General features: G+C 44.5%; 1 protein-coding gene across 1 annotated transcript in view; it reads left to right on the top strand.

Annotated features, from left to right (window-relative positions):
- The window catches only part of KIF13B (kinesin family member 13B), a 187,714-nt gene that overhangs the window by 135,315 nt on the left and 31,267 nt on the right, over window positions 1-21,132 (top strand). The window contains exons 31-36 of the mRNA XM_037742659.1: window positions 1,148-1,324; window positions 4,914-5,006; window positions 8,776-8,928; window positions 9,334-9,411; window positions 10,702-10,755; window positions 20,678-20,780. Coding sequence (XP_037598587.1) covers window positions 1,148-1,324; window positions 4,914-5,006; window positions 8,776-8,928; window positions 9,334-9,411; window positions 10,702-10,755; window positions 20,678-20,780 — 658 coding nt within the window. The remainder of the gene's footprint in view (window positions 1-1,147; window positions 1,325-4,913; window positions 5,007-8,775; window positions 8,929-9,333; window positions 9,412-10,701; window positions 10,756-20,677; window positions 20,781-21,132) is intronic.

The following is a 21,132-nucleotide window of genomic DNA, read 5'->3' as shown; positions in this document are numbered from 1 at the left end:
TTTGGAGACAGAGTTTCGATCTGTTTCCCAGGCTGGAATGCAGCGGTACGATCTCGGCTCAGTGAAACCTCCACCTCCTGCGTTCAAGTGATCCTCTCGCTGCAATCTCCCAAGTAGCTGGGACTACAGGCGTACACCATCACGCCTGGCTAATTTTTGTATTTTTAGTAGAGACGGGGTTTCACCGTGTTGGCCAGGCTGGTCTTGAACTCCTGACCTCAAGTGATCCACCTGCCTCAGCCTCCCAAAGTTCTGGGATTACAGGTGTGAGCCAACGCACCTGGCCAGGACTACTTAAAAAGGAAGAGAATAGGTGAAGGCAGTATGGTGACATCTTGATTTTAATGGTGGTATCTGAGTGATGGGTATATCACGGGAGTTTATTTTCTAATTTTGAGTATGTTTGAAAAATTATGAATATTTTCAGGAAGGAAAGCTGGTATGTGATGCTTTGAGGACATATTATTACTTAGTAGTATCCCTAAGAAGCGCAACTTGAGTCTTAACAGTGAGGAATCAGTCTGACACATGCAGTGGCCATTCCTTCTATAGAGCTCTGGGCCAGCACCCTTCCAGTTCAGCAGGGGCAAGTGTCACCAGGAAGGGCTGAGCAGCTGTTGTGGATTCGAGTAGAACAGAGGGACTTGACAATGACAGGCAGTATGTTTGAATCCATATTCAAACATTTGAATATGGATTCTATATTAAATGATAGTGTATTGCTGTTAAATTTCCAGGATATGATTTGTACCTTACTTGAAAGGGGCTCAGCTAAAGTAATAATGTGTGTATGTGTGAGCTGCGAGACGGAAAAGCACAAGTGGCCCAACTATAGCAGTTGGTGCATTGTGATGAGAGGGGTGTGCATCACCAGACTGAATTTTTGCAGCTTTGCTTGACATTTGAGCGTTTTTTAATACAAATTTTAAAAGTAAGCCAGCCAGGATCATCATGCTCTATACTTTTCAAGCGAAGGTGATTGTGGTCACACTGCCCCACTCCATCATCTCTTCAGGGCCGCTGTCATAGTAGAACTTTGCTGGTGACTGGCACGTGCCCTTGCAGCCTGAGCCAAGGTGGTTTCCTTGAAAGAGTTTTCTGTTTCTGGAGAAGAGGGAAACCTATTTCCTTTCTGTCTTCTCTGCAGGCGAAAGCAGAAGCCTCCTGGGACTCCGCGGTACACGGCTGCCCTCAGCTCAGCAAGGGCACGCCTGCGGACGAGCGGCTGTTTCTGATCGTGCGTGTGACGGTCCAGCTCAGCCACCCTGCCGACATGCAACTGGTGTTACGCAAGAGAATCTGTGTCAATGTTCACGGCCGGCAGGTTAGTGTTGAGTGGAAGAAATGCTGTAACCACAGGTGCGACCCGAGGGCATGGCTGTGCAGTGCTTCCTCTGACCTTCTGTCCAAACAAGCTCCAGGAAGCGCTGAGCTTTTCTTTCTCAGGTGACTGCTGCTGTCCTGGACCCATGCTTGCATCAAGACCCAGATGTGTCACTTGCCCTTGGACAGTATTGTTAAACTGAATCTTTCTTAGAGCAAATTCACAAACCATGGTCATTCTTTTGGGTACCTCCCAGCCTGTCAGGGGCAAGGCCGGTGGTTTGGTTGTTGCTTTTTCATCTGGGCCCTGTAAAAAGGAGTTTCCTCAAAGACCAGCTGTTAGTTCATTAGGAGAGGGCTGCCTACACTTCTGTTTTCAGACTTTTGTTTTTCTGTGAGATGGAGTTTCACTCTTGTCACCCAGGCTGGAGTGCAGTGGTGAAATCTCGGCTCACTGCAACCTCCACCTCCTGGGTTCAAGTGATTCTCCTGCCTCAGCCTCCCGAGTAGCTGGGATTACAGGTGCCTGCCACCACGCCCGGCTAATTTTTGTATTTTTAGTAGAGATGGGGTTTCTCCATGTTGACCAGGCTGGTCTTGAACTCCTGACCTGTGGTGATCCACGTGCCCGGCCAGCCTTTTGTTTTGTTTTGTTTTGTTTTTAAGAGATAGGGTCTTGCTCTGGAGTGCAGTGATGTGATCATAGCTTGCTGCAGCAGTCACCTCCTGGGCTCAGGTGATCCTTCCACCTCAGTCTCCCGGAAGCTGGGACCCCAGGCACATGCCACCATGCCTGGCTAATTTTTTGTATTTCTTGTGGAGTCCAGGTATTGCCATGTTGCCCAGGCTGCTTTCTAGACCTTTTACCTCTTGCAGTCTTTGATTTGTATATTTGGCTTTGGGATAAAAAGGTGAATGGGAAATGAGTGAGCCCAGTGCAATGGCGCATGTCTGCTGTCCCAGCAATTCAGGAGGCTGAGGCCACAGGATCACTTGAGCCCAGGAGTTCGAGTCCAGCCTGGGCAATGCATCTGAAAACAAACAAAAAGAAGTAATCTGTGTCCTTCAAGAGCCGAGTTGATTTGCACAGGTAGATACGTAACAGGCAACTGCCCTCAGCCCGAGCTGAGCATGTGGTGCAGGTCCTCAGCACTTGTGGTGAGAATGCAGGTTAGAGAGGGAAGGATTCAGCCCAAGGGAGTTGGGGTTGGTGGGGGCATTTCAGAGAGGAGGGCATCATTTGAACTGGGACTAGGAGGGGCATTGGCCAGGCAGAGGAGGAGAAGATGGAGTTCTGTGGATAGGAGGAAATACATGTGCAGAGAGAGTCGGGAGGGCAGGATGGGGCAGGCTCGGGGACCGCAAGGAGCACTATGTGCCAGGGATCCTGCCTGTGCCAAGGAGCATGGCTCTGCATGTAGTTGCAGCTGGATTATGAAGGACCTTGTGCCATATGAAGGGGTTTAGTACAAAACTTCTAGATAAGAATTTAAGGCCAGGTGCACTGGTCACGCCTGTAATCCCAACACTTGGGAGGCCAAGGTGGGTGGATTACTTGAGGTCAGGAGTTTGAGACCAGCCTGACCAACATGGGAAAACCGCATCTCTACTAAAAATACAAAATTAGCCAGGCATGGTGGTGCATGCCTATAATCCCAGCTACTTGGGAGGCTGAGGCAGGAGAATCAGTTGAACCCAGGAGGTGGAGGTTGTGGTGAGCTGAGATCGTGCCATTGCACTCCGGCCTGGGCAACAAGAACAAAACTCCGTCTCAAAAAAAAAAAAAAGAATTTAAATTCTTTCTGTTACTGGTTTTGCAAATATAAGGATTTGGGAGACTGCATCTAGGGATCCTTTTAACCGTCTTATCTCTCTTTTTTTTTGAGGCATTCTCAATACACTGACTAGAACCAGTACAGATGAAAATCTTTTCATTTAAAAGAGCACAGTGATGGTTGACAGACTCCTAGATGTAATCTCCACCCCTAAAAATTAATCTTTAGTTCCAAATGTCACACTGATATCAATCTTTGAAATGAAGACTGGTGGTAATGCCATTAAAATTGCAGCTCTTTAGCTTGGCAATCCAACATCAATAAAATCCAGGCCATGGGGTTAGCTATAGATGTATATGGTGTGCTCCCATTCACTCTTTCGGTCCCCCTTTTCTCATAAGTGTGTGAGGGTTTGAAAAAGACACACCGCTCATGGGGAGCATTTTGAAGAGTGATTTTCCATTTCAGAATGAGACATCCTGGTTGCCAGGCCCTCAGACTAACCTGGCACCACCACCAGCCCCACAGGGTCCTTGGCAGAAAAGGTACATTATACAGTCACCACGTGTCACTTGGTTTTTGTTGTTTCTATTGTAGGGACAATAGGTTGCCATGTTTTGTTTTGTTTTGTTTTTTCCTGGTTGAAACGCTGTGGAAGTATTTTTAAGGCACACCATTTTCTTTATCAATTTCTGGTATTTCCTTCCTAAGAATGGTCATGTGGAAAGCCCTCTTCTTATTTGTAACAAGAACAGGAGCTCCCACAGGACGCTCAAGCACACATGTCAGCTTCACTAATACCATACAAATGGAAAACCAAAAAGGAGAATAATGGTAGCTTCCACATCTCCCTTCGCCACCCTAAGGACAGCGATCTCTGTATCTTGAATGTTCTAATTAGCCTTGGATCAGCACTGCAGGGCTAAAGTCAAGGGAGAAACGCAGTGACATAAATGGTCTCTTTGCATTCTGAGATGCTGTATTCTTTTTAAAAATTAACCAAAGATCATTGAATATGAAATAAATTATCATTAGGTAGGTTTGTGAAATGATGTATATCCAAGACCACATAGCTTGGCTTTGCTATTTTCTTGGGGGCTTCACGTGTTTCTGCCATTCCTTTTGCATGGGGAGAAAGCTCAGTGCCTGTTTCACATTCTCTCCCCCTTACCCTTGTTCCCTGATGATATTCTGCTCTCATCCCTGCTCTCCCCAACCTCTGCAGGGTGTTCAGTCTTAGCAGCATCTCAAAATGAGTCACCTCTGCATTAATTCAACAGTTCAATTCCTAACTGTGCAAAGAGCGTAGTCAGCATAAACAATGACCGTGCACTCTTAAATCATTCCTCATAACGATCTTGCTTTGGTCAAGAATTTAATGGCTGGACTTGTCAATATTCATGCTACAAGATGTCCATCGTTCTGGGGAGGAAAAAAGTGTAAGCATCACCAGTCCTTGCTTCCATCTTAGTTAGAAGGTCATTTTATTGTGTGGAACTCAACAAGCTTGTATTCCTGTAGCTAAATGCTAAGCAGCATTCATCCATATGCCTACTGCCAGCTTACAGTCTTGGTCTGTATGTTTCCTGTGTTGGGTGTAGGGCCTGTCACACATGGTGGGCCTCGAGTAAGTTGGTTTCATATCACAGGACAATGCTGAGGAAACTGTACTTGGTGATTTCACTTGCTTAGTTGGAAACGTGCTCTGTTTTCTTATAGTGAGAATGAACCAGTATGTTTTAAGCTGTCTTGTGTTAATGTAAACTCAATTTTTCAGGTGGGAAATCATATATCTTCTATTTTGTTTTTCTCCAGGGTTTTGCACAGAGTCTCCTAAAAAAGATGTCTCATCGAAGTTCTATTCCTGGCTGTGGAGTGACTTTTGAAATTGTCTCCAATATTCCAGAGGTGAAGGATATACAATTTAATTTACTAAAAATAAACACTTTAAAAGAGTCAACTCCCTGAAGAGTGACTTACGCAAGACATAAGTATGAAGTGAAAGTGTATGTTTAGGGAAGCTATAGATTTTTATGGAATTTTCTAATATCCACTCATAGTAAAATGTACTTGTGACTTTAAAAGTTTTAGTATTTTGTTGGAAAACTTTCATTGGAAAAGCAAATCAACACCTTTTTACATAGAAGATGACAGAAGAGAAACATATTGGACCCAGGATGGGAAGCAGCATAGCGTAGAGATTCCACTTGGATCCTGAAGTCAAACAGAAATCTGTTTCTGTCATTTATTAGCAAAGTAAACTTGGATAACTTACTTTGAGCCCACACACACACACACACACACACATATATATGTGTGTGTGTGTGTGTGTGTGTGTGTGTGTATATATATATATTTTTTTTTTTTTTTGAATCCTCTTAGTAATTGGTACTTTTTTTTTTTTTTTTTCTTGTCAAATGGGGTTAGTAATACCTTCCACACAAAGTGAGTTTTTTTGTTTTTGTTTTTGTTTTGAGATGGAGTCTCGAACTGTTGCCCAGGCTGGATTGCAATGGCACGATCTCAGCTCACTGCAACCTCTGCCTTCTGGGTTCAAGTGATTCTCCTGCCTCAGCCTCCCAAGTAGCTGGGTTTATAGATGCCTACTACCATGCTCGGCTAATTTTTTGTATTTGTAGTAGAGATGGGATTTCACTGTTTTGGTTAGGCTGGTCTCAAACTCCTGTCCTCATGATCCACCCGCCTCAGCCTCCCAAAGTGCTGGGATTACAGGGTGAGTCACCACGCCCAGCCTGCACGAGGATCAAATGAGACAATATATACCAATTGATGTGCATGTACTAGAGAACATGTTATCGCTACTATTGTTGTTACTATGATTATTATGTTATTAGTACTGTTATTTACCTGTCTGAACTAATTGAGATATTCAGACGATTCAGAAAAGCGGAGCTTAAATTGATCCCTGGTAGAAGCTTGATGGAAGATGTGGTGTATCCATGCTTCCTAAGAGGTGTCCTGAACTAGACGTGTATTCATTCACCCAGGCACCGGCACAGTTGGGAAATGGGGCATCCCTTGCCAGGCCAGGAGAAGTGAGGGTCCTAGGGAAAGGACTCTGAAAAGAGTAAATTCCTTCTCCCACCCTCACCCTAAAAGAGCAGGGCGTAGGCAAAGGGGTGGACACTTTGCGTCCTCAGGGGATGGAGAAGTAGGGGTGAAAGACATCAGAGGACACCCCTCCTCACCATGCCATCAACACCAGCGCCAGTTCCTGTCATTTCAGGGCTTAGGATTTGTCCATTGATTCTGTTGAGTATTTGAACAATAGGCGAACAGTTTATATTTTAACACAGAGATCAACTTTTGGAGAAGAAAAATACTACACAGTACTTAGGCTTTGTTTTAGCTCTCTTGTGTTGCAAAATGCTTTTCCCTCTCAAGTCATGTTGGAGAGTAACTGGTTTTTCCCTGGATCTTTAAAGTGGTAGATTTGCTTAATAAATATTAACCATCCAATTTAATTTGGAGTTTGCAGAACATATAAAAATAAAGCCTGCTTGCAGAGTTAGTGGTCGCACAGTCTTGGATCTATAATAGATTACTCGGTGTGCTTCATTCACTCTTGTTTGTAAGATTTAAAACGAGTATACGTCTATGTCTAGCTAGAGACTTACTGTTTATTCTCTGTATCTAAACGTTTTCTATGTATTCCAGTTGTTTCAGATCTTATCTATCTAAATGGCTTGAATGCAGTTGAGAAACAGTGACTGTTTGAGGGAACTGTCTTCAGTTCTTCCTTTTCTCTCTCCATTTCCCTCTCCTTTTCCTTCTCTCCCACTGAGTTTCTTACTCCTTTTAAAAGTGCTTTTATTCTCCAGGTTTTAAAAAGGAAGAAATAAGGGGGGATCAGCTTGAAGAGAAACATAACCTCATGATTGCACTGTTAATTAGCTAAATATCCAAACTGGCAAACATTGTTTCCACATTATCAAATCTTGATAAAGGCAAAATAAAATATAAAGCTGATTGTATAAAGACTAGACCTAAAAACAAAAAGATTCCTTAGTAGGCAAGTTTCATCATGTAAAAGCCCTAAAAATTCCTTGTGTTCTGTATCACAAAAGCCGTTAGGGCATCATGGCCAAAAGAAGTGGTCCAGGCCAGAGGCAGTTTCTTTCTCCTTGTAAAATTAGGATAATGTCTATTTTCTTTAGACACAAGTATTCTGTATTGCGCTGAAAAGAATACTCTACCAGGAGACACGAGACCTCAGTTCTGGCCTTGACTCTTGCCAGTTGTGTGGTCTTCCTCTTGTTATCTAGGAAATAAGGATAATTCCTTCTTTTCATGGTTGTTATTAGGTTCAAATGAATTACTGTGTGAGACCAAAGATTTTGTGAACTGAAGCCATCTTACAAATCTCCCATATTTTATCTGTTTTAAAACTCATTTAAATTTTTAAAAATATCTTTGAAGTTATAATGTGTCTTATAATTGATGGTATCTTAAAATTAATTAGCAGAGGTTTTTTTTATCCCCTTAATTGTGTATAAAATATTTTGTCTTACAGTTGATAGCATTTCAGATGCAGTGGCATATGGATACACATTTTGTAATTTTGGCATTATTATAAGAAATTTACAAGTGAATAAAGTACCTGATTTTTCCTGAGAAAAGTAATTTGTTAAGAACCCACTTTGTGGCTGGGTGCAGTAGCTCACACATGTAGTCCCAGCACTTCGGGAGGTCAAGGTGGGTGGATTACAAGGTCAGGAGTTCGATACCAGCCTTGCCAATAGGTTGAAACCCCGTCCCTACTAAAAATACAAAATTGGCCAGGCATGGTGGTGGGCACCTGTAGTCCCACCTGCTTGGGAGCCTGAGGCAGGAGAGTTGCTTGAACTCAGGAGGTGAAGGTTGCAGTGAGCCAAGATCATGCCACTGCACTCCAGCGTATGCATCAGAGCACGACTATGTGTCAAAAAAAAAAAAAAAGAAAACACCCCTTTGCTTGAAATAACTAAATACATTGATAAAGCCTGTTTCTGACTATGTGTGTCCCATTTGTATGCACAGCTAGCTCCTGTCCCAGGATTGGGGATGGGTTGTACCAGAAAGCTCAGTGCAGGAGAACCGACCTAGAAAACCTCTCCTTGGTCGGCTCGAGGCCTTTGGCCTCTGCCACTGGAGCAGAAAATTGAACCCAAGCCGCCATGTTCTGAATATGTCATTTACCCTGCGCTGTGTTGTGGCAGGGGTGAAACCGTGTGTCCATTAACATCTCTATACCAGGCCTCCTCCCTGGGAGGCAGCTTGGTTCCCACCCTGCGTGGCAGCCACCGCAGCGCCTCTTTCCTTTCTCTGTCCCTGTGGAGTTTGAGGGCAGTGGGTAATGTTCCTGAAATACTGTTTCTATAGTGGTTACATTTCTGGCTAGTCTACAAAATTGTTTCTAACTAGTCATGGGTTTTTTGCAGTGGGAATGTAGTAGAGATCAGTTTTGTTGAGCATGTGCTGTGTTTCAGCTACTCTGTTTAAATTAACCAGCCTTTCAAGTAAACCTAGTCACCTGATCACCTTTCATTATTCCCATGGAAAAATGCATTGGCGTTCCAAAGCTGACTTTAAAACGGAATACGTTCTGTGCACGTGTGTGTGTGTGTGTGTGTGTAGATCAAGAAACTTTTATAACATATAACTTTGCGCTCCTCAGGACGCCCAGGGAGTGGAGGAACGAGAAGCATTAGCACGAATGGCAGCCAATGTTGAAAACCCAGCTTCTGCTGACTCAGAGGCTTATATTGAAAAGTACCTGAGGAGCGTGCTGGCGGTAGAAAACCTCCTGACTTTAGATCGCCTGCGGCAGGTTAGCAAACCACGTGGATAGGGCGGGCAGCAGAGCCCTGGTGCAGGCTGAGTCTGTGTTTGACTTTGTAATTCAGTGTTATTGCGTCTAAACATTTGAAGAGCTCACTCTGATGAACTTTGAATCCAGAGTGATTATAATTGGGTCACTCTGTCTTACAAAGTAACAGCCTTTATTTATTTAATTTTAAGAAACTGTTTATGGGTACCTAGTAAATGTTTGTACTTAGGGAGCATGTAAGCTGTTTTGATACAGGCATGTAATATGTAATAATCATAACAGCTCTATTGAAATAGCTAGGAATGTGTGTGTATCAATGGCGGATGCACATCTGCTGTACATGGTGTTGCTTTCGTGGTATGTCTCTTACTTGTCTTTTTCTTCTGTATGTTTTCTGATCCACAGGAAGTTGCGGTGAAGGAACAGCTAACAGGAAAAGGGAAGCTGAGCAGGAGGAGTATCAGCTCTCCAAATGTGAACAGAGTAAGTGTGTGGAACCCAGTCCTGTGCTCTGCTTGGGACCTCTCTCCTCTCCTCTTTTCTTGGGTAACTCTTCTCCACCCATCAAACCCCATCTCCAAAGTCCTTCCCTTCCCAGGACTGATGTCAGGGCCGCTGGTCTCGACCCCTATTGGCTCTGTGCACCTCTGCCCTCTTCCTACTGATACTGTAAGGGAAATAACACTTAAATACATTCCAGGTGTTTCTTCTCTTCCAGTCACTACTGCTGAGCACCCACTGAGGTGTTCAGTGAATGTTAACCAAACCAAAACTAGCCAAGTGCCCATGGCAAGCCAATGCCATTTTCTGGGCTTAAGTTATTTCTAGGTTGAGAAGCAGTCTGGTCTCAGTTCACAGACCAGTTGTTCACAGGACAGCCAGGGTGGTGTCCGTGCCTCAGATATATTGGGCTGTTTCATAACAATGGCTTCAGCTGATTGTTGTTTTTAAAAACATAGATATAATTTATGTACATATTGAACATGGGAATAATTATTCACAAAGATATACTCTTGGCCCCTTGACTTATTTCTCTTTTCCTCATTTTTGATGAAGATGTGCATATGAAAACTGACACTTTCATCCTAACTTCACACCGAGAGAAGTCACAGCACAAGCATGGTGAGAAAGGGCAGCTGACCTTAGCCTTAGCGCCTGAGAGAGGAGAGAGAGCGATCCAGAGTGATTGTAATTGGATCATCCTGGTTTCAAGCTGGGGAGTCACGAGGCCACGGCATGGCTGCTAAGGATGTCACCAACCATCTCAGACATTTAGGAAGATCACTTTAACTCAAGAAAGATAATGTCTCATTTCTTCAGAAAATGATATATTAAAATATACTGACACATGTAGACATTGAATATTTGAGATCTAGTAGCTTAAATAGTTTGTGAGTGTATTTACAGTTGCTACAAATACCCAGAGGAAGGAATCATAAGCTCAGGCCATGGTAAGATAACCAGTAACCTGGTATCTTTCACACAGAAGGAAGGGATCACCCAGTGGGAGATCTCTTGTTCAGGTCCAGGCGGTTATGACCTCAGTGTGAACTGAATATCCAGAATTTACAGGAACCTCTCATCTGAAAGTTGTTCATAACCAATTCAATGTTCGTAATGTCCCAAAGACCACTAGTGTGCAGCCTTCATCTTGACAACCTCCCTGCTGCCACCCGACTTGATGTTTGATTGACTGGGTTGGCAAAGGTTGGCACTGCCTAGACCACGTGTTGATGCTCTAATACATAAAGAACTAACTCCCTTTTCTTTCAGTTGTCTGGAAGCCGACAAGATCTCATTCCATCATACAGTCTAGGCAGCAACAAGGTAGGTGTCTTTAACTATTTCTATCAGTTTTAAGGCCTGTTTTCAACTTTTATCTTCTCAAATCTCAGGTTATTTTTGCAAGCCAGAATTTCCCCTACTCACATCTGTATTATGTGAAACTTACTGGAAAGTGTTTAGAGTTCATTTCTTTTAATCTACCAATTAAAATAAGGTTTATTAGATTTTCTGACTACTGGGGTTGAAAAACAATTTTTCTGCTAAAGCTTGTACTTCCGTCTAAATTTTCTATTTCTGTCAGAAAAGAAACTTCAAATCAGGTTTTTATAGTGAAGTATTGATGTGTGATGATTGAAAATTTATGAGAAATAAAAGTATATCTGAAAGTCAACATTATTTGTGAGAAGAAAAAGAGAATGGAAATTTCGTTCGCTGGAATTTGTTTACTTTAATAGAGCGTTCTCTGTTTAACAGTTTTAAGCATAGAGAACTCGTTGTTTACTTAAAAAAGGTTAGTGCTCCTTGATACTGTCTTACCTGGGCCCCACACATGACAGTTTGTGTGTGTCACTTTTGAGGGGTCTGGTTAGATGTTGGCACTGCCAGCCGTGTGCAGCGTGCCCCATGTTGATTTGTAGCCCTTGAGGAGGTCAGTAGTGGCTGTGGTCTTACGAGATGGTCTGATATGAGGGAGTTGTTTTCGAATCTACAAAGTGGAGTGACAGAAATTGGCTGCTTCATGACAATTCTTAAAGCTGGGTGGGGTTCATTATGCTATTTCTATTGTTAATTATTCTACACTTTGCTTTTGTGTATGTTTGACATTTTCATTATAAAAACTTAAGAACAATGAAGATGAAGTTGATGCATTAATTAGGCACTTTTTTTTTTTTTTTGAGATGAAGTTTCACTCCTGTTGCCCAGGCTGGAGTGCAATGGTGCCATCTCAGCTCACTGCAACTTCTGCCTTCCAGGTTGAAGCAATTCTCCTGCCTCAGCCTCCGCAGTAGCTGGAATTGCAGGCACCTGCCATCATGCCTAGATAATTTTTGTATTTTTAGTAAAGACAGGGTTTAACCATGTTGGCCAGGCTGGTCTCGAACTCCTGACCTGACGTAATCTGCCCGCCTTGTCCTCCCAAAGTGCTGGGATTACAGACTTGAGCCACTGCTCCCACTTGGAGACTCTTTTTTAAGATCTAGATTATTAGTAGTTTGCCTACACTAGGATACATATGTATGTTTATAGACATACAGATTGCCAGCTCATCCGTTCGCTGAAGCCCTGCGTGGACATGGGTTTCTCTAAGTGTGCTGAAGTTTATGCTTGTTTATACTCCTCCAGCGATAGGTTTGATTAGCTGTAGCTTAGTGTCAGTCTTGATTACCTGAAGAGAGCAGAGTTTTTGAAAATTGATTCTACATGATATTTTAATGTAAATAAAATATCTTAAGGAAAAGATAAGAAAAACATGACTTTCTGTGTGTTTGGGGAAATGTGCCTAACCTAAATCTCCAATTATAAGTTCCTTGAAAGAAGTGGCCGGGCCTGTAATGCCAGTACTTTGGGAGGCTAAGGAGGGTGGATCACCTGAGGTCAGGAGTTTGAGACCAGCCTGGCCAACATGGTGAAACCCCATCTCTACTAAAAATACAAAAATTAGCTGAGCGTGGTGGTGCATGCCTGTAATCCCAGCTACTCGGCAAGCTGTGGTAGGAGAATTGCTTGAACCCAGGAAGTGGAGGTTGCAGTGAGCTGAGATTGTGCCACTGCACTCTAGCCTGGGCAATAAGAGTGAAACTCCCTCTCAAAAAAAAAAAAACAAAAAACTCTGCCTAGTTTCCTTATTTTAAATGCATACAATAACAGAAAATAATATAATCTACTTCAAAGAAAAGTACTGTCCATCATGTATACCACAGAAATAGAACAAAGGAGCAGAGACGCTGTTAGAACCAAGCCAGGGTGCGGTAGAGGGCGTGGCCCCCCCATCGGCTTCACGCAGGACTCAAGTTGGGGGGAGACTGCAGGATGGAGACCAATTTTTTTTTTTTTTTTTTTCCCGAGGCTGAGTCTCTCTCTGTCACACAGGCTAGAGTGCAGTGGCATGATCTCAGCTTACTGCAGTCTCTGCCTCCTGGGTTCAAGCTATTCTCCTGTCTCAGCCTCTTTAGTAGCTAGGACTATAGGTGCACACCGTCATGCCCAGCTAATTTTTGTATTTTTAGTAGCGATGGGGTTTCACCGTGTTGGCCCTGATAGTCTTGATCTCCTGACCTCATGATCTGCTTGTCTCTGCCTCCCAAAGTGCTGGAATTACAGGCATGAGCCACTACACCTGGCCATCCATTCCTAAGACTCCCCCGAAGGATGACGCTGAGGTTCACGCAGTCAGGGAAGGAGCTGAAGGAACACAGTGGGCGGAAGGATCTCTGTGAGCGAAGGCTTGGGATGAACCACCTTGCCATGTTCTTGATAGCACACGAGGTGGGAGTGTAGTCCAGGGCGTACGGGCTGGGCATGGTGGCTCATGCTTATAATCCCATTGGTTTGGGAAGCCCAGGTGGGTGGTTGGCTTGAGCCCAGCAGTTTGAGACCAGACTGGGCAACACAGGGAGTCCCCTTCTCTGTAAAAAAAATTTAAAAAAATTAGGCAGCCATGATGGCTCATGCCTATAATCCCAGCTAGTTGGGAAGCTGAGGCAGGGGAGGATCGTTTGAGCCCAGGAATTTGAGGCCACAGCTAACTATGACTGCACCATTGCACTCCACCCTTGGTTACAGAGAGAGACCATGTCTTAAAAAAGAAAAAAAGAAGAAGAAAAAAGTAGAGTCTGTGAGCGAAACCCAGAGAGGCAGGGCCTTATTTTTGGCATCCTGATGTCATGTCCCGAGGAATGGCAGGGGAGCTGGACAGCATGGAAGGACTTGAAAACAGAGCAGTAGCATGGCCACATGTGAATTAGAACGTTTGTTTTAATGGTCCAGCTGAGTCTCAGCCCATCCCTGGCTGTGGTGTGTGCATAGGAAACGTATAAATGTGTACAGGTATCAGTGCAAACGTGGGAAAAATGGTTTTGAGTTGGAGAGTGGAGGGACTGGTTAGGGGAGAAATAGCCAGGGAGAGAGGAGAGACACAGATGGATTGGGGAGGGGACTCTAGAGTCCTGCAGACGCCATGAGTGAGGCTGGAGTGAGGGGACTTGAGTGATGTCGGGTTTCGGACGGCAGTGTATAGGTCCGAGAGATGAACTGTGGGGAAGTCTTTGGGAAGAAATGATTCAGTTCCATTTTTGAGGGTCTCAGGTGTCGGAGTTGAAGCTAGGTGCTGGAGCCTGAGGGGATAGCGGGGACAGTGGGGGCCGGATTGGCTGAGGCAGTGGTGGCACTTCAGGCCACGGCACAGAGGCGGCAGTGCCGGGGAGTAATGAAGACAGGGTCAGGGGAGTGTCAGAAGGCCAGGGAGGAGGGTTTTAGGAAGGATTCCGCCCAGAGGCTTCAGAGACAGCATGGGGTGAGGATGGAGACCAGTTGAGGTGCGACTGCAGGGCTCATCGTGGCCTGTGCAGGGCTGGGGCTAGCAGGACAAGGTGAATTAGATAAGTAACTGTCATGTCACACAGTTATCTTAACGCTTCCGGACCTTCCTGCTGTTGGTTCTTGGTTCTTTGGGGTCCACGAATAACTGAGCGAGGGTGAGGAAAGCCTGGGTTCTGGCTGCTCAGCTCCCCTCCTGGGGCAGGTCCAGTACGGGCACAAGGATGCATCTCCCCACGCTGTTTCATATACCGCTCAAGCCCTGTTCACGGCGCTCACAAGCTTACGTTCCCTGTTGGAGGACGGCAGTGGGCCGTGGTCCTCCTCAGGTTTTGGCCTGTCTGGCTTTCCCCAGCCGTGGCAGTCCCATCCTCTGAGACATGGCGAAGTATGTCAGGGGAGACGGAGATGCCGGCCTGCCGGTCCTTGCTTTGCTCCCAGTTCAGCTGTGGAAACTCCTGGCACCCACAGGCCTGGAAGGTTGCCATGGATGCCAGGGCCTCAGCACCATGCGGCTCACCGCGTGTCAGATCAGCGAGTTAGGTGGATATCCACGTGTCAGAATGAGAGAATTGTTGCTTCTCCACAGGATGGGGTGAAGCAGAAAACTTCTTTAACAGATTTGTAAGGATGGACCTTAAAAGTTGAGCAAGTTCAGGTGATAGAGGAGAAAAATGCTAGCCCAAGGGCCTTTGGTTCCAGATCCCCTTGCGTGGGGTACAGAATAGCTCCCCATTTTCGGTGGAAGGGACACAGTAGTCTTATGTAACGTAAAGCATCCTGAAATATTCTTAGGGAAAATAAAAATGTTTTAAATTCCATTTTTGCAAGAAAAGAAAGAGGCCCCCCCACCCCATAGCAGGAAACAGAGGCTCTCCCTGTGGCCTTTTAAATGAAACAAGGAAAAACATCTTTAAAGATTATGTGGCATTGCCTTGCAATCAGGATGCTGTGGGCCACCTGTAGTAGCATTTCTCAGGAGAGAGCAGTATTTAAGCACACACAGTGGTCAGGATCCTCTCCAGCACCTAGCACGGCGAAGCCTGCACACATGTGGTGTGTACTTACAAGGGCATTGGTGGCAACGTGGTTACACACAGCACACGTGCGGCCGCACCCATACACACACAGGGCACTGTACAGCTATAAACATGACCAGGAACCCCTTCAGGTCTATGAAAAGCTCGCCAGGATATATTTAGTGATTAAAAATGAAGTGCAGAACAGTATACTGCTGTTTGTGATGGCAGGGTCGTATGTAGATTTGCCTCCATATAAATGAGAAGCTGTAAGGACTCAAGTTCCTTATGTGCCTGGGATGGGGGTGGGAGGATGTGGCGGCCAGCAAGTGGGAGTACAGGTCGGAGGAGACAGCTCACCATGTACCTTTTTATATCATTTGGTTTGTGGTCCACGTGAACAGATGACCTTAGAGTCTTACTCTCTAACATTTTAACTTGTTGGAAGTTTTTGCTCTTTTGGAGTTAGTGGTTTGAGGAGGTCTCCAGTGGGTGAAGAAATGGTCGTATTGGAAACCTCAGACTCACGATTTTTTTTGTTGTTTGTTTTTTCTTTTTGGGATTTCCTGCATTCCTCAGTTTTCAGAGCTCCAGGGAGAGGTGAATAATTCACTAGGCTTTCCTGATGAGTGGGGTACAACCATTATCCTACGATCTAAAACTTAGGCTTGCTTTGACCTCCAGCTTATGAATGCATTTTTAAGTGTAGTTTTTAGAAGATGACTGCATTCTACACTGTAGTAACCCTCACCCTTTTGTAAAAATCACTGTGGCAGTATGTCTGTACAACCAGGATGTATGATGCCTTGCAAATGTTCCGTGTTACCTGGGTCCCAGACTGTTTGTAAAAGTATTTATCTGTCAAAAAAGACCAGGCATGAAGGGATCCTACTGAGTTTAGAAGGTCCTGGAGTGTGAGGAGTTGGAGTTAATTCATACTAAAATCAGTAATAAACATTTGGAGACTTGGAAGCTTGGGTGAGGGCGAGTGGAGCAAACCATGTCGAAGGTGCTCTGGGAGACCTTTTCACACCAGAGGCCCAGTGGGACCATCTTGGTTTCTTTGCATGAAAATATTGAAGGTACAGGAAAGTTGAGTCAGAAATGTAATTTGAAGCTGGTCTTTATGATGCTGGGAATGCCAGAAAACACATTTTGAAATCATTGGCAATTGTAATGACTTATGTCTGCTTTGCAGACATTTTTGGGTTCTCTTCCGTTAATCCATGCATCCATCTTGCTGATGCTGATGACACGTAAAAGCTGTAGATTGGAGGCTCTGTTGTGCTGTGTCTTCTGTACCACATCACATCACATCACATGGAGCAGTCAGGTCAGGGCGGTTGGAATAATGTCGGAAGCAGAAAGAGGCCACTGGGAGGTTCTGGGGAGGTTCTCTTAGTTTTCAGTTGCTCAGTTGGGTGCATGAGAGACATGGTGAAGCGGGCAGGGAGGCAGGTGCAGAGAGGGTAATAGGATTAGGGGTGTGGGAGGCGAGAGGAAAGCAGTTAGGTTCTAAAGACACACTCACCGTTTGGCCTAATAATACTTGGAATGAGGCCAGCCCTGCTTTCCGTTCCTCTGTTTGTCGATGCCCCTACATGTGAAAAGTGGTATTGTTTCACTGAGCTCCACTGAGACTGAATTGATGAACTAATTAATCTTAAAAAGATACAGTTTGGTTAACTATTCCAAATGTTAAATTCACTGTAGGGCCTAAAATAAATCACTCTTGGGATAAGTCTTTCACTTAAAAATATAAAATATGATCCCTGATGGAAGCAGTGTTGCTATTTATTGTTATTGGGTGTTTCATCAGTACTGTACAGATATTTTCTATAGGTATAATGAAACCTTAGCAGGCTTTTTGTGACTGTCTGCCGAGACCGGCTGAGGTTGAGGTGCAGGATGAATCCCGGCGTGTCTTTGGACTTTCCACCCCAGAGTCGGCTGTGCATCGATGTCTTTTGCAACACGACGAACACTTAACAAAATCATTTTTATTTCCGAAGTTATTTTAGGAGAAATTTTATTTTTAATGAGTCAGTTTAAGGTTGTATGTTTGTCATCTTTTGATTGGAGTTTTTGAGGAAATTGAGATTAGTCAATAGCGTGAACAAATACCCAGTTAGCAGAATTGAATTTTGTGTTGGCTCTGTCGCCTTCCTGAAACCTGCGATGGTTTCATGCAGCCCTGGGAGGAGCTGCCAAGCATGAGTCACTCTTCTTCCAGCTGCAGTGGAGCTGCCTTTAGACCCGAAATGTCACTGGCACTTCTCGTTATTTACCTTTTTGTCACTTTCCTAATCAAAACCAGACTCATTCCCAGAAAACCTGAAGAACTTGTATCTGGCAGAGGAGCCGGAGTTGGAAAACCGCAGGTGTCCCTGGGGACCAAATCAGGTCCCCTGGGAGCCTCCAGCGTTCCTACCTCATCCACTTTGCCCCTGAGCCTGGTGCTGGCTACCAGTAACTGCAGCATTGACTAGGTTTTTCTTTCTGTGAGTCCGCCTATGAGGACAAATGTGTCCTAAAGCGATAAAGCTGGGTCAGGATCCAAAACAAAACCGGCTTCCCTCTTGTGTACTCGTATCACAGCTGATTCTGAAGTGTGATAGACATGCAGGATGTTAGAGACAGATGAGAGATTTAGATTTCAGGTGTTGGGGCGCAGATCACTGCAGGAGAAGAAAAACCGGGATCATACTCTTTTGCTTTTAGACCTGAGCTGTTGAGAGCTGAAAGTCCCAGCACCCTGCGAAGTCCTTGAATCCGTGGTCCTGAGTTCATCTCCCTGTGAAGTACATTGAACTGATTTTTCTTCTTTTTTTTTTTTTTTTTGTTTGCCCTAACATTTCAGTAAAGGGAGGATAACCCTAGGATTGCCAAGTGTATGAAATGTATCACAAAGACAGTCATTGCTTTGTCCCTGGGGAACTGTGTGTAGCTGTACCCTAAACCACAGGTTTCATCCCTGTCAAGAGAATGGAGCTGTGGCAGAGGAGAAAAATATAGTAATTCCAGTGGAGGGTCTCTGCAGAGCTCCGTCAGTGTCAGCTGGAGGAGGGAAGTGCGTGGCACCCAGTCTCACCTCCTCCGCATCAGCTGCTCCCTCTGAAGTGGAGCCTGTTCCATCCCAGCGCAATTTGAGGTCCCTGTCCCAGGGCAATGGGATCAGAACTGTGAGGGAGGAGCAGCGTGTGAGGTTCCTCAAGGTTAAGATGGCTGTTCAGATAGAGGACAGAGTGAGCCGTGTCTCTGTTTGTCATGCTCTGCAGGGCTGGCAGGAGCCACACATTGGGTACCTTTCAGTCTTGTCACTTGAAGTATTTGACTAAAGGAGACGGAGTTACTGCTTCTGTTCTGATTGGGTTGGAACCTTGTGTGCAGGAGTGCCTGCTGGGAAGAACTGCCTGTGAAGCCACCAGGGCCTTGGTGTGCCTTGGGGAAGAGGTGGCAGCTCCGTGATTTGCTCTTGGCCCAATTCTACATCAGACAGCCCAGGTGCTGACTCCAGATCAGCAGCTTAGTTTTCCTTAGGGACAGACCACGGCCATAGACCTACCAAACAAGAAGAATCTAAAATAGGAAAATAAATGCTTCCAAGTTAAGTAAGTTGTCTTCAGAACAGCCGTGTGTGAGCTCGCCACTGTACACAAAGCAGGGGGCTTTTCTTCTCTGAGAAACTCCACAGATGGCCGACCTTAGTGATCATTCACTTGATGGGGATATCCCAAGGGTACACAAGGCCCCAGCTTCCCAGACAGTTAATGAAATGTGAATGCAAAAATTAACAAACCATTCAAATGTGTAAATCAGCGTGTGATTCATGGAGATGCCAGCACTCCTCCGGTGAAGTATTTCAGAGCCCATGGTCTCACTGATCACGTGTTCATGTCTCTCTTGTTCTCCTTGCTTCCTAATCAGCCCTGACCATCACACCATTTTTAAAAACAATACCAAGTGCTGAGAGTTCCTAGGGAAAGTGGCTTTCTCTGAGGTACACAGGATCCAGATCACTTAGGGCTTATTGATTTTTATGATCAGTACTTAGGTTGCTGCTAAAAGCAGATAGGTTTCCAATGCATTTCTGAAACCTAAGAGGCCCTTCCTCCTCAGTCCATCTTTAAGAGCAGCGGAGAACTCGCCTTCCCCATCCTGCTGTTCAGGCAGTTAGTAAAGAAAACTTGAGTGAATCGTTAGGGTCACTCATCTGTGCACCGCCAGCTCAAACTTGTGGTACACATGATTATTAAACTCCAGTGGTAAAGAAGTTAGTGATTATCAGCAGATCAAAGGGAACTTAAAGCATTTAAAAGATTTGCGTCTCATCTCTTACCAGTTTTAATAAAAGCAACATTTGGGGTTTGTTTCTTCCCTAGATAGGGCTGAAGTTAAAAGTGCTTTGATGTTATCACTGTTTTTATGGCTCACCATGAAATTTGGAATGGTCTTTTAATCCCTCAACCGATGAAATCTCGGTTGAAATCTCTTTAACAGGAATTTACAAATAAGTTGAGAGCCCAATAAAATTTGGTAATTCAGAGACTTCCATCATTGACAATTTATAATTATTTGACTTGGGTTTGACTGTAATTTATCTGTAACACTTATTTAAAATGAGAGATTTGGTAATATTTACTGTTATGCCCTACATGTGAGTCAGTGGAAGCATAGTCTAGGAGTGGCGAGGAGAGACACCCTCTGACTAAAGAGTTGTTTGTGGGTTTCCATGGAGAACTGAGTGAAAAAGGGTATCTCGAGGCAAAAGAGCAGACGTGGCAGAACCGAAGGGAGAATTGCAGAAGGAATACATCCGTCTTCTGTGGGAGACAACAGGATGCCCGGGGTAGAACACATAGTAGGATGTAGTTGAATGGGAGATTGTAAACTGCTGTATAGAGGGGCTGTCCCAATGAGGGGGTATTGTTGTTGGGGAAATTAATACAACAAGCAGGATGACAAGCAGAAGAAAAGTGCTGGTCAGGCAGGGTGCCTCACACCTGTAATCCCAGCACTTTGAGAGGCTAAGGAATGAGGATTGCTGGAGGCTGAGAGTTCGAGACCAGTCTGGGCAACATAGTGACACTCCGTATCTACAACAGTAATAAAAAGGTAGCCATGTGTGGTGGCATGCACCTCTAGTCCCCACTACTCTGGAGGCTGAGGCGGGATGATTGCTTGACTCTAAGAGTTGGAGGTTACATGAGCTGTGATGGCACCCCTGCACTCCAGCCTGGTGACAGAGAGAAACCCTGTGTCTTAAAATAGAGAAAACAAAAGTGCTTATGTAATCAAGCTTATATTCTACAAAGGAACTTTAGTGATACATAATGGTTTTTTGTCTTGAGTATCTGTACTTTTTTTGTTGTTAATTGAAATAAAATTGCCAATTTTGTCTTTACTAGGGCCGGTGGGAAAGTCAGCAGGATGTATCCCAAACCGCAGTTTCCAGGGGAACAGCTCCCGTCCTCTCTGTTGCTCCCCAAAATAACCATTCTCGGGATCCAGGTAAGTTATCTTTTCACTTGTCAATTACTGTCAGAAATCTGAGCATCTTTCAGAAACTTCGGATTTCCTGCCAGGCAGCTGCTGTTCTAGATAATGACTGTCCAAACTGTTTCATTTCTCATCTTAGCAGGTGGAGTTCCGTTGGCTCTGGAACGTTGGCTCCATCTTGCATTGCTCTGATAAATACCACCTGCTCATGATGTGTCAGCCTGCACATTGCTGGACTCTCTTGGCATCTCTTTGTTAAGGACTTTAGTTACATGCTCTGGCCTGGAATTGTCTTGGTGGGGAGATTTTAAATTATGACTTGAATTTCTTTCTTTTTTTTTTTTTTTTTTTTTTTTTTTTTTTT

The sequence above is a fragment of the Cebus imitator genome, unplaced genomic scaffold (genome assembly GCF_001604975.1).
Source record: "Cebus imitator isolate Cc_AM_T3 unplaced genomic scaffold, Cebus_imitator-1.0 Scaffold125, whole genome shotgun sequence".
Taxonomy (NCBI): Eukaryota; Metazoa; Chordata; class Mammalia; order Primates; family Cebidae; genus Cebus; species Cebus imitator.
The sequence above is the reverse complement of the archived record's forward strand: the minus strand, read 5'-3'. Positions and strand labels throughout refer to the sequence as shown.